Source organism: Bison bison, unplaced genomic scaffold (genome assembly GCF_000754665.1).
Source record: "Bison bison bison isolate TAMUID 2011002044 unplaced genomic scaffold, Bison_UMD1.0 scf7180017864263, whole genome shotgun sequence".
Lineage (NCBI taxonomy): Eukaryota > Metazoa > Chordata > Mammalia > Artiodactyla > Bovidae > Bison > Bison bison.
In genome coordinates, this window is record NW_011494835.1 from 7,153,191 (window position 1) to 7,166,780 (window position 13,590).

The following is a 13,590-nucleotide window of genomic DNA, read 5'->3' on the forward strand; positions in this document are numbered from 1 at the left end:
TGTAGATGAGTGATCACACCATCGTGATTATCTGGGTCATGAAGATCTTTTTTGTACAGTTCTTCTGTGTATTCTTGCCACCTCTTTTTAATATCTTCTGCTTCTGTTAGGTCCATACCATTTTTGTTCTTTATTGTGCCCATCTTTGCATGAAATGTTCCCTCAGTATTTCTAATTTTCTTGAAGAGATCTCCAGTCTTTCCCATTCTATTGTTTTCCTCTATTTCTTTGCATTTATCACTGAGGAAGTCTTGCTTATCTCTCCTTGCTGTTCTTTGGAACTCTGCATTCAAATGGGTATATTTTTCCTTTCCTCTTTGCTTTTCGCTTCTCTTCTTTTCACAGATATTTGTAAGGCCTCCTCAGACAGCCATTTTGCTTTTTTAGATATCTTTTTCTTATGGATGGTCTTGATCCCTGTCTCCTGTACAATGTCATGAACCTCCATCCATAGTTCATCAGACACTCTATCAGATCTATTCCCTTAAATCTATTTCTCATTTCCACTGTATAATTGTAATGGACTTGATTTAGGTCATACCTGAGTGGTCTAGTGGTTTTCCCTACTTTTTTCAATTTAAGCCTGAATTTGGCAATAAGAAGTTCATGATCTGAGCCACAGTCAGCTCCCAGTCTTGTTTTTGCTGACTGTATAGAGCTTCTCCATCTTTGGCTGCAAAGAATATAATAAATATGATTTTGGTATTGACCATCTGGTGATGTCCATGTGTAGTTTTCTCTTGTGTTGTTAGAAGAGGGTGTTTGCTATGACCAGTGCATTCTCTTGGCAAAACTCTCTTAGCCTTTGCCCTGCTTCATTCTGCATTCCAAGACCAAATTTGCCTGTTACTCCAGGTATATCTTGACTTCCTAGTTTTGCATTCCAGTCCCCTGTAATGAAAAGGACATCTTTTTTGGGTGTTAGTTCTAGAAGCTCTTGTAGGTCTTCATAGAACCATTCAACCTCAACTTCTTCAGCGCTACTGGTCAGGGCATAGACTTGGAGTACTGTGATATTGAATGGTTTGCCTTGGAAACAAACAGAGATCATTCTGTTGTTTTTGAGATTGCATCCAAGTACTGAATTTTGGACTCTTGTTGATTATGATGGCTACTCCATTTAAGGGATTCTTGCCCACAGTAGTAGATATAATGGTTATCTGAGTTAAATTTGCCCATTCCAGAAGGTAACTAGTGGAGGCAAAAGTCAAACCTAGGCTATTACTTCTGAATAAACCACAAAAGCAAACTTCCCCAGAAAGTCCTATAGTCTGTACATTTTAATCCAATCTCCGCATACTTCTTCAACTCAAAAATACAAGTTAGAGTGCAAGTGATCACTTTAAGGATTTTTCATAAGATCCTCTTTTTAGCAAATATTCCATTTTTATAGTGCTATGCGCCAAAGAATTGATGCTTTTGAACTGTGGTGTTGGAGAAGACTCTTGAGAGTCCCTTGGACTGCAAGGAGATCCAACCAGTCCATTCTAAAGGAGATCAGCCCTGGCTGTTCTTTGGAAGGAATGATGCTAAAGCTGAAATTCCAGTACTTTGGCCACCTCATGCGAAGAGTTGACTTATTGGAAAAGACTCTGATGCTGGGAGGGATTGGGGGCAGGAGGAAAAGGGGACGACAGAGGATGAGATGGCTGGATGGCATCACTGACTCCATGGAAGTGAGTTTGAGTGAACTCCGGGAGACGGTGATAGACAGGGAGGCCTGGTGTGCTGTGATTCATGGGGTTGCAAAGAGTCGGACACGACTGAGTGACTGAACTGAACTGAACTGAACTGATGCTTAGTAAGACCGGAAATGTCAAGTTATTAAAGAAAAAAAAAATTAAGCATCAAACACACTCAAACTCAAAGGTTATTCAGATTAACCCTCTTCTGTTTCTGAGAAAATTCCATGAAACAGACCATTCCCACCCTACAGTAACCTGGTCACCTAAATCTTACCATACAGAATATACTATTGTCATATCTTAGTACAGTAATATAAGATTAGGAGTGAAGAAAACTGAAAACTATTCTGAATAATGCAGGTCAAGTGAATGAAAGTACTCTTATTCTTTAACAATGAATGGACCTTTGTAAGGTTCTGTGAACATGAGAATGTGGGGCAAAGAGTGTCCATTAAACATGTGGTTGGTGTCAGTGATTGCTTGTGCCTCTGCTGATATGGTAGGGATGATGCACTACTTGAATCTTTACCAATGTCATCATGTTAAATGTCATCAGTAACTTATGAAGCCTTGTAGTTCAGTGCTTGTGTTCAAAAAAAAATATCATATTTGTACCCAAGAAAGCCAAGTGAAAGAAATAAGGCCATCTCTCCTCTGTTGAATCCTAAGTTATTTTCTCCATAGTTTCTTTTTTCTGTTCCTACCAGTTTCCTTCCCCCACTTTTAGTTTTACTGAGATATAATGACATTGTATTACATTCATGTTGAGTAGTTCCTCTTTTGCCTCAACAGTGAGACGACGTCTTAATCAGATAATACAGGCAAAAGAAAACCCATTTTCCTGTAGGTAAGGAGAAAGGACAATAATGCCAAGAGGGTCGAATGCTTAGAATGTGAGCTCCAAGGTGAGTGGAACTTTATCTTGTATCCTCCATGTATATAAAATGTGACTAGTATATTCAATATTCATGTGCAGACTGAATTACCTGGGAATGATCTATTAGCAGAAGAAGTCCTTTCACCACACTCATAGGGTCACTAGATGCTGACAGCATTTTGGACATCAAATCACTGTACCCGTTGAAAAAAGTGACAGGTCTGAGCTGAACATCAAAGAGGAGAGCTGACAAGCCAGCATAGGAGTCAAGGTTCTCTTCCCCCTCATCAGGAGTGGCTGCAATTAATGCCTCCAGTCCTTGGGCTTCAATGACCACCTAGGGAAAACGGATACAGCATTCATGGCATTAGTTCCCCGCCCGTTCTGTACAAGAGGATGAGCTACACCTACAACTTTCCTGGGGTTCCGAAAGTTGCCTGCAGCTGCAAAAAAATAGGCAAAAAATAAAACAAAAACAGCTCTGTGCCTGAATATGAGTTTGCTTTCTTCTTTCTTCTTTGTTTTCTTCATTTAATTCTCACAGCCACATTTGGAGGTACATGTGATTGTATCCATTTTGTAGATGAAGCCTGAAAAAACACTCAGATGGTAGAGATAGGTCTCAAACCTCTTCTGTCTGACTGCAAAGAACAGGAACTTTCCATTTAATGGCGTCATCCTAGAGACAGTTTCTGCAGAATTGTCATACACAGTGGATTGCCTGTCTCAGGGAGCCCCTGCAAACGAGGTGGAGAGATGTTGGCACAGTTGGCCCAAGTCTGTGCTATGAGAGGGTGTGCAACTCTCTAAGCCATGACTCACAACCTTCCACATAAAACCTTTTCCAGTAAAAGAAGAGACGTTGAACATCGAGAGCAGGTTCACACCCTGAGATCTACCAGACATAGGAATCCTACATATTCTCTGCCCTCCACACCCAGGGCCCTAGCCATGGGCGTTTGGCATTTCAGAGTGCATATCAGAAAACAGATGGTGATTCCTCAGGACAGAGGCATGGTTTCTGACTAGAGTCCTGTTAAACAGTGTAGTAATGCAATATTGATAAGAACTCAAGTTTATAGAACACTAAATCATTTCTAAAGATAAAGTGAGCTTATTTAGAAGATTATAGTTTTGATACGCATAAAAACTAAAAAGAGAGTATATTTTGAAATTAGGAAGCCTTTAAAGATTGTCACCAAATTTGGGGTAAAACTAAAGGGATGGAAGTCAGCCAGTTGTCAAATGTCTCCACTTTACTCTTTTCTGTCTTAGAAGTATTAGAAAAATTAGATCAACTCTTCGGAGAACCATATTCTATTATGAGAGCTTTCATTATGAAGAATCACTCTCTCCATAGAAACACCAAGAGAAGGAAATAGATTCTAGAATTAAATATCTGGAGCTCCAAGGAGTATACATATCTACGAGTAAAAATAAAATATTTTTGCAAAACATATGTGAGAAATACTGGCATGATTTCAATTTTGTGAACATTTGTACCTTTGAAAAAATATGGATGTTTGCATATTTGAAACTCTCTGGGACCATAAACCACACAGTCTCTTGCAGATGATGGAATCAGGATGACATGATAGATCCATGATTAATTTACACATTCTACAGTGTTATCATTAGTATATATTTTACCCTACTTCACACTAACTGCTTACATAGTCAAATAAGCAAAATTAATGAAAAAATGAGATACCTGGATACCATGAAGAGGAGTTTTCTCAATATACTGAAAGATGTTCAGATTACTTCTCCTTAGAATGCCAGAACCAGAGTAAAGAATGTCAAGGCTGTAAGTAGATGCCGAATGGGAAGTCCCTAATGACACCAACAAAAAAATCCGCAAATTTAACAACAGTCACAGCAACACTGAGCAGGGCATGGGGCAGGGAGGGAGAACCCCTTTCTGGGTTACGTACGTTCTACGTAGCCAGTATATGCAGAGGAGGACCCACTCTTGGAGAAACGATCGTAATTATGAGCGACCATTTCCTTCAGAACTTGACGGACCATTTTGCTATAACACAGAAAAGGAAAAAGCTGCATTGTGATGGCTGTTTCCCAAGTCAGATTTGGAAAGAACCCAAATCCTCAGTGGAAAAAAGAAGGGGCCAAATTTTCCTCGTGCCACTCCAAGACTAGGGAGGTGCCAGCTGGAGTGTCAGCATCAGGATGAGGGTTTTCCCCTTCATTCCTCAGATATCTGAAGTTTAGTTTGGTATCAAAATGACAGCAAGGTGAGGACACCCAGCTATGAGATGGTTGAAGCTGAGTGATGGACACAACTCAGAAGTGGAAAACAACACGTTCTTTGAATCATTGTGGTTCTATTGTCAAATAGTATATACCTTTAAGGAAAATTGTACCAAACTGGAGAGGCTGCCCAATCTTTCTTTAAATGTTTTCCTATACCCTCTAGTGTTGTCTAATGTTCAATTAAAGCGATACTTCACAAGGGACTTCTCTGGTGGTGCAACAGTTAGGACTTCATGAGCTTCCACCATAAGGGACACGGGTTCGATCCCTGGTCAGGAAACTGAGATCTCACAAACCACTCAGCATGGCCATAAAAAAGAAAAAAGAAAAGAAAAAGAAACATCCCAGTAAAACACAATGTGTGTGCTAAGTTACTTCAGTCGTGTCTGACTCTTTGCAACCCTATGGACTATAACACACCACGCTCCTCTGTCCATGGAATTCTTCAGGTAAGAACACTGGAGTGGGTTGCCATGCCCTTCTCCAGGGGATTTTCCCAATCCAGGGATTGAAACCATGTCTCTTTCATCTCCTGCATTGGCAGGCAGGTTCTTTACTACTAGCGCCCCCTGGGAAGCCTGAGCATCTCTTTCTAAGTAAGGCTTAACCTTCTAAGGGATAGGCTATGGACTTCAGTATCCTTGGGCTTCCCTGTAGCTCAGCTGGTAAAGAATCTGCCCGCAATATGGGAGACCTGAGATACCTGAGTTTGATCCCTGGGTTGGGAAGATACCCTGGAGAAGGGAAAGGCTACCCACTCTAGTATTCTGGCCTGGAGAATTCCATGGACTGTATAGTACATGGGGTCCCAAAGAGTTGGACACGACCAAGAGACTTTCACTCTTATTGCCATTCCTGACTACTTAACATTAATTGCATCAGTAATAATAAAATTTAAACAGCACAGCAAAAAAAGAAAATAATCCACCAAAGAAATCTGTACCTAGGTCTGATGTAGAACATTATTGAGAGGAAGAAGAAGAATGTTGCCTTACAGGGTTCACCCCAGAATCACTAGGTGATATGATTTTAGCATGGAGAAGAAAATGTAAAGAGCAGTCCTCAAATATTCACAGGGACTGCATGTGAGTGAGTGATTAGCTCTCTTCTGCTTTGCTCCAGGGATGAAGTAAGGCCGAGAGAAGATTTCAGTGCTACTGAAAATGTAGTTGGATTTTAAAACATTACTAACATTTGGCAATATGATATTACCAGACCGAACAGGAGACCTAGAGTGAAAAAAACCATATCCAGAGTTCCAAATCATAGTGCCAAGGCGAAGTTTAATCTGGCCTGCTAAATACTTCTGTTATGGGAAATTTGGCAAACTCTTTGGTTTTATGCAACATAACCCAGCATAAAGAACCACACCGTGATTATTAGCCACATGAGTATCACATCATTATACAAACAAGCTTGGATAAGCAGAGAGAGGGGCGCTGTTCCCTACCTTGCAGGTGTTTCAAAACGTAGGATGTCTTGGACAATGGAGAGCATGTACTTATTCATTTCTTTGGGAAGTTCCCCAATAGAGAGCAGGATGTTTTTTACTTCCATGTAGGATGGATTGTTTTTTAAAATGATGGCAGCTGCAGTAGTACGCACAGTTTTTTCATGTATTTTACGATTCTGGTGGTATATCCTGTTCATAGTCTTCTTTACCTGTAGACAAGATGTTCAAGCTTGGTTAGCACACATCTCATCTCATGAATTTATACCGTGGCAGGAAGAGTTCATGCTCATAAAAATAGACATGTGCCTCTATATTTCCCACATTTCTTTGACTTAGGGTGGGGCCATAGTTCTGGCTAACAGACCATAAGCAGAATTTCTGGGGTGACTTCTGGGCTGAGGCAGTTAAGTGCTGATATATCTTATCCCTCTCTTTCATCTACTACTATAGTGAGTTCATGGCCACATTTTCCCTTAGCATGGATTAGCCATAGCATGGATGAGAAGCTGAGATGTGAGAAACTGAGATTTTTGAGTCTTGATTGCTATGCAGCATATCATAGTATTACCTAACAGACATAGGTTTTTCAAAGGTACTACTGCTACACGGCAAGGGACCTCTGGAGAGAGATGACTATATGAACCTATATTCCTTACAATGAAATGCCTCAGAATTTTCCATCTTTTTAAAATTAATAGACTATTTTTTAGAGAAATCTTAGGTTCACAGAAACACTGAGCTGCAGGTATAGCATTCCTATATACCTCCTGATCTCCATCCCTTCCCACTCCCCCTTCCACACAACCTCCCCTCTATCAACATCCTGCATCTCAGTGGTACGTGTATTACATTTGATGAATCTATACTGATAATCATTATCATCCAAAGGCCATAGGTTATAATAGAGGATTTTCTTCTTCTTTTTTTTTTTTACAAAATGTTAATACTGAAGAAAATTCATCAAAATAATTACATCCTGTGGCAACAACTAATTTCATTAGTCACTAGCATCACCTAACAATAGGGGTTCTACACTAGGTATTTCTTTCAATTCTACTCCCCTCTGCCTTGTTCTCTCTCTCAAATGTTAACCTTGTTTTCGGGTACATAGGAATTAAGAAACTCATCAAAACAAAGACAACTAAGAAGAGACTGAGCCAGAATCTATCTGTCTGTCTCAAACACTCATGACCCTAATTATCACACTTCATTAGCCTATCAACAAATGTAGCTGCAAACTTAGAGCATCATTCTGAGCAGGCAGTTTATCTTACACTTTGTAAACATTCTCTGTCCTAAAAAAATTTTTAATTTGGATGGCTTCCTGAATGGTCAGACTTAAGCCAGGTTATTCCCATGTCAAACAATTTAAGAGCATCTTAAAACTTGTGGTGTGTGTGTGTGTGTGTGTTAATCACTCAGTCATGTCTGATTCTGTGACCCCATGGACTGTAACCCATCAGGTTCCTCTGTCTGCGAGATTTCCCAGGCAACAGTACTGGAGTGGTTAGCCATTTCCTTCTCCAGGGGGATCTTCCCTACCCAGGGATCGAACCTGGGTCTCCTGCATTGCAGGCAGATTCTTTACCGTCTGAGCCACCAGGGAAATAAAGATATTTCAGAGAAGAATTTGTTTCTTAAAGTAAGAGAAGGTGCTTCAATATTTATGCTTCATGATATAGGGCATTATCTACTCAAAATGTGAGGCTACTTCAGAACCGACTTAAATCCAATTGAAGTTATTTCTAAACAGAAAAAAGAAATTCTTAGTTTGGGGGGGGAATAGGGTAACTTCAGAGAAGTTTGCATTTGACTCATGATTAGGCATGCTTTTTTTTTTTCCCTTTTGTGAAGGTTGAAAATATTCTTGGAGAACTTACCTCATCAGTTATGAAAGGGACATCATATCTCTGGAGTGTGGTGGCGGCAAGGTGGCTGATGGGCCCTTCTCCTGTCTCTGTGTACTTCAGAAGGAGCGGGATGCCTTCTGGAAGCCGGGCGTTCTTCAGAGCCAGCAGGTACATCACGATGTCCTCTTTTTTCTCTGCTTTTTCAAGTCCTCCCAAGATTAACTTTTTGGCTTCTATCACTCCCTAAAAGAACACATTCTACATCAGACATGTGTGTAACCACACATGAAACAAAGCTTGGGTAAGATTGGCCTCACTCTTGTGTCCAAGACAATAGCCTAAAGTTTTACAACATTTTGCACTGGTTGCTTGACCGAGGCATGCAATGAAAATGAAAAGTAAAGCTTGATAAAGGTATTGTTATTTTTTAAATACACACATTAACATATCTGCAAGAAACAATGAGTATAATTAACAATGGGCATATTTACTTTTAAACACATTCTGAATGTATAAAATCATTTTAAAAATTCCCTTGTGATCAATTATTCCTAGAATTACCCATTCATTGAAATTCTGAATAATGGTTAGGAGGTGCCTAACTGGTGGCACTCACCTTTACTTTTGTATTAACTATGGTGATAGCACTTAGGACTCAACTGTAAGGTCTTGTTCTAACTGTTTAAAGAGTGCTCATTTCCACTCAATTCCAAATTTCATTAACGCTGACCTACCGTTCAAAAAACCTTTCTTGAATGCCTTCTGTGTAGCAGGTACTTTGCAAACATATTCTTTAATCAGGAAAGGCCTTATGTTTTCTGGCCTAGAAACTATTAACTTACTAGTTAATAGTTTAATGGAAAAGTAAATTAGAAATAGGCTCTATTTTACCTTTGTTACTAGGTATGTTTTAGGGGCTCAGTGTCATCTATAGGCTTCAGGTACACACACACACACACACACAATGGGAGAGATGGGGGGTAGTGAAGACATAAAAGACTCTCAAATAGAATGAAGATGCTAAAGTTTAAATGTAATAAAGAAGTGCTATTTCTCAACTATCAGACTGAACTCTAAAAACCCAAAAGTTTGATAACATACATTGTTATTGAGCCTATTGGGAAATAGGCATCCTAGTGGGAACCTAAAATGTTACAAATCCCGTGGAAGATAATTTGGCAAAAGCTAACAGATCTGCATTTTGATCCAGTACCCTAGCCCTGAAGCTATAGCTCCAAAAATAAGAGAAAATGTGCCTAAGATTATCCATTTAAATATTATTTGTAAAGAGCAGAAGCAGTGGACATCACCTAGTGACCATACATGGGAGAATAAACTGCAGTGTCTCAGGCTAACACACATGGAGTGCTAGGCAGCTGTGAAAGGAAGGAGAAAGATCTCTGTGAACCAGTATGGGCTGATGTCCAGAATATGTTGTTAAGTGGAAAAAACAAGATACAAGAGAATGTATACAGAAGTTTATAGTTTGTGTAAGAAAAAAGGAATAAGAATGTGTGTGTACACCTGCTTACTGTTGCAAAAAGAGACAGGAAAGAGAACCCAAAACTAATGATACCACTTATGTAGAAAAAGTAGGTAAAAATGGGTGGAAGGGTAGGAAAGGGAATGAGACCTCTTTGAGGATATTTTTAAAATCAAGTTTTGACTTTCAAATCATGTTCCTATTTCATATATTCAAGAAATGAAGTTAACAAGGATGAAAGGATGCTAAAACTGAATTCAAACAAAATCTAATGAACATGAATAAATATCAGATTAATAACATAACTAAACAAAAGAGAATAAAAAAGAATTAACCCAAGTAATGTTTGAGCATAGTACTCTGATTATACAACTTTAGTGTAATATATTCTAAAGACAAAAAGATTGTGAAGTCTTGAACTTTACTTAAGGTAGTTTGTTTTTTGTAGTGATATTCGTGTAACAATTTCAAAGCTATTTTGTGCATGCTTTAGGACTGAGCAAATGAATCACAGTATTGATGTTCTTGAGAACCAAGGTTCTCACTGTGGGAGAAGGAAGATATAATTATGGAATGATGGAAGGAGAGAAAGAACCCTGTAGAACTGGATTAGAATTAGAGGTAGCAGTATGAACTCACAATTTAATAAGTATAAATACATGTATTCTGTCCATTGTAAGAGCCTAGATGCAATGACCTTCAAGTAATGAGAAGTAAAAGTCTTCAGGGGTAAAATGTCAGATGCATGCAACTTACTCTCAAAGGGTTCAACCAAAATAATATAAAATGAAATAAGATAATTCAAATAGGACAATACATTAACAACTGTCAAATTTAGATGAATATTTGACTTTCAAATCATGTTCCTATTTCATATATTTATATGAATTATAATGTAGGTATATTTGTAGGTATACAAATATTCATGGAATTGCGCTATCCTCACAACTTTTTCATAGGTCTGAATTTTTTCCAAATATAAATTTGGGGGAGAAAAGAAATTAGGATGCAGTGAGATCAAAATGTAAGCAAAAACAAATATTAATGGGAAACAGAAATAGGAGTAAAATGCTGACTGAAAGCTGGCTATATAATAAACATGGATGGAAAAAAGGTTATATTTATATGTATTTAACATCTTTAACCTATTTGCCTTACAGAAAGATGAGTTGAGTTGGATATTAACTCATTTAGATTTTCCATATTTAGTTGTGCTTAAAAGTGAGTGTTTTGTCATAATTTAATGAGGAAGATGTTAAAATTGATAGTCCACTCAGGCAAGTGGAAAAGCTTTGAGGAAATGAAATTAAAAATAAAATATAAAGTTCTAAAGTAGTTAGAAGTAATTAAATTTCTCCCATAAAAACTCAAAAACTGCAAACCATACTTACTATAGATAATAGTCTGCCCTAGGAGGTAGCCTTAGAATCTAATATTGAAGAATAAGAACTTTACCATATATACATATATACATCATTCAAAGTTGAGTACAGTACACAGTGGGTACTCAATAAATATTTCTTGATGCGGGATTCTTGGACTATGCACTTTCAGCAAGCACTTACTGAACATTACCTATATACCAGGCACCATTTTTTTTTAAGCAATTGGTGTGGAATAAACATAGATCCATTTCTGCAGTGAACTTATATTTCAGTGGGAGACAGAATAAATAATCCATGTAATAATTAACTGAATTATAAAGTATGTTCAACAGCAATAATTGCCATGCTGCTGCTGCTGCTGCTAACGCTTCAGTTGTGTCCAACTCTGTGCGACCCCAGAGATGGCAGCCCACCAGGCTCCCCTGTCTCTGGGATTCTCCAGGCAAGAAAACTGGAGTGGGTTGCAGGTGGTGAAAATAGAGTAGGGTGAGGGGAAATAGGAACACCAGTTGTGGACAGCATGTGAGTGTTAAATAGGATGGTTTGGAGCTATATATACAGTGACTTAGACTGGATTTGCACTTACTTTCAGTTTGCAGCCTTGGTTCTGACACAACTTCCTGACAAGGGCCCCGATGATGATCATAACAGATTCTCTGATGTCATTGCTTCCAAAAGAACCTTTGAACTTACTCTATTAGCCAAACAGGGATAAAACAGATAACCAAAACATTTAAACATTTTCATGGAATATTTTTCAGTAAGAAACAAAGTAGCCAAAGCCTAAAGAAACTGTTTCCGTATTTCTAGATTTCAAACTCTGAATTTTGCTTTGGGGACACATAAATTCACTATCTAGCTTTGAACTGAAGAGTTGGTAAAGTCTTTCTAGGTATTTTTAACATAGATCTGTGAATTCCTGAGAGGTTTATGGATTATATTCACTGCATCAGTGAATCGAAAAAATGGTCTGTAAAATTGTACGTGTGGGTAACGAGGGACTTCACTAATGCTATCGGATTTTCAAACAAGCCTATTTTCCAAAAAGATTATGAATTATTCCCCTAAATCATAAGTGAATAAGTGCACTTTCTGTTTTTAAACCCTGGGTCCAAGAGAACTCTAGATTTTGCTTCCAATATAATTTTTCAGTAACAGAAGAATTAATATGTATTGGGTTGGTGAAACGGTTCATTGGGGTTTTTCAGTAATAATGTATTGAAAATCCCAAAGGAACTTTTTGGCCAACCCAATACATAACATATAATGATTATATGTTATACAATGTACTGTACATAAAATAGCACCAAGATTTTTGAAGTCAAAATAAATCTTTTAAAGTCAAATTGTGAAGTATAACCAAGACTGAAATTGAAATTTTGTCCTATGTCACATTACATAATACGTGAATATAATCTTTAAATTTCCATTAAACATAGCTTAAGTTATCTAGAGGAATTGCAAAGATACACTATGTGAAATATTCTACTTTGTGAAATAATCTACTCTACAATTAGTGATTAATGAAAGAAAACAGTCTAATAGAATTTAAATATGAATAATCAGAAGGTTCTAGTTTCAGCTTTTATTCTGATGCTGGCAACTTTTAATTACTGCTTAGATTCCGAAGATCAGCTGAGAGCTTTAATTTTGGCAGTGTCCATCTGACTTACAATGAGGGCTCTCAGGAGTTCTTCATCAGGATGTGAGGCAAATGCACAGGCATAGAGAAACCTTTCCTGGAGGATAACGCTCTCGGTGCTTTTGAAATCCAGAAAGTCCAAAATGGCATCTAATGAGTCTGGTGTCTGAGCAGAGGTGACAGCATCCACTAGCTGGGGTCTAAAACAGAAAACAGTCATAGATATCAATTTTAGGGTGCTTAATAAATTATTTGAATTGCTACCATTCATAGACCCATTGGAGAAGGAAATGGCAACCCACTCCATTGTTCTTGCCTGGAGAATCCCAGGGACGGGGGAGCCTGGTGGGCTGCCGTCTATGGGGTCGCACAGAATTGGACACGACTGAAGCAACTTAGCAGTAGCACCATAGACCCCACTGGTTTGAGTTTACTAAAGAAGTGAAAATTTTTTATTTAAACAAAAGAAAACTGATGGATTTCTCTGAAAGACACTACCCCATTTTATTTTAAGCCTCTCTCTTAACTCCCTTCTTTCTCACTTAATGTACCCTCAGAATATACAGATTAATCTTACTGTATTGAGATCAGATCAGATCAGTCGCTCAGTCGTGTCCAACTCTTTGCGACCCCATGAATCGCAGCACGCCAGGCCTCCCTGTCCATCACCAACTCCCGGAGTTCACTCAGATTCATGTCCATCGAGTCAGTGATGCCATCCAGCCATCTCATCCTCTGTCGTCCCCTTCTCCTCCTGCCCCCAATCCCTCCCAGCATCAGAGTCGTTTCCAATGAGTCAACTCTTCGCATCAGGTGGCCAAAGTACTGGAGTTTCAGCTTTAGCATCATTCCTTCCAAAGAAATCCCAGGGCTGATCTCCTTCAGAATGGACGGGTTGGATCTCCTTGCAGTCCAAGGGACTCTCAAGAGTCTTCTCCACCACC

General features: G+C 38.6%; 1 protein-coding gene across 1 annotated transcript in view; it reads right to left on the reverse strand.

The window, feature by feature from the left end:
* Positions 1-13,590, reverse strand: part of MTTP (microsomal triglyceride transfer protein) — a 55,782-nt gene that overhangs the window by 12,610 nt on the left and 29,582 nt on the right. Inside the window, exons 9-15 of the mRNA XM_010848303.1 lie at positions 12,678-12,846; positions 11,591-11,698; positions 8,167-8,379; positions 6,284-6,495; positions 4,497-4,594; positions 4,274-4,395; positions 2,672-2,899 (exon numbers count right to left, since the gene is read on the reverse strand). Coding sequence (XP_010846605.1) covers positions 2,672-2,899; positions 4,274-4,395; positions 4,497-4,594; positions 6,284-6,495; positions 8,167-8,379; positions 11,591-11,698; positions 12,678-12,846 — 1,150 coding nt within the window. The remainder of the gene's footprint in view (positions 1-2,671; positions 2,900-4,273; positions 4,396-4,496; positions 4,595-6,283; positions 6,496-8,166; positions 8,380-11,590; positions 11,699-12,677; positions 12,847-13,590) is intronic.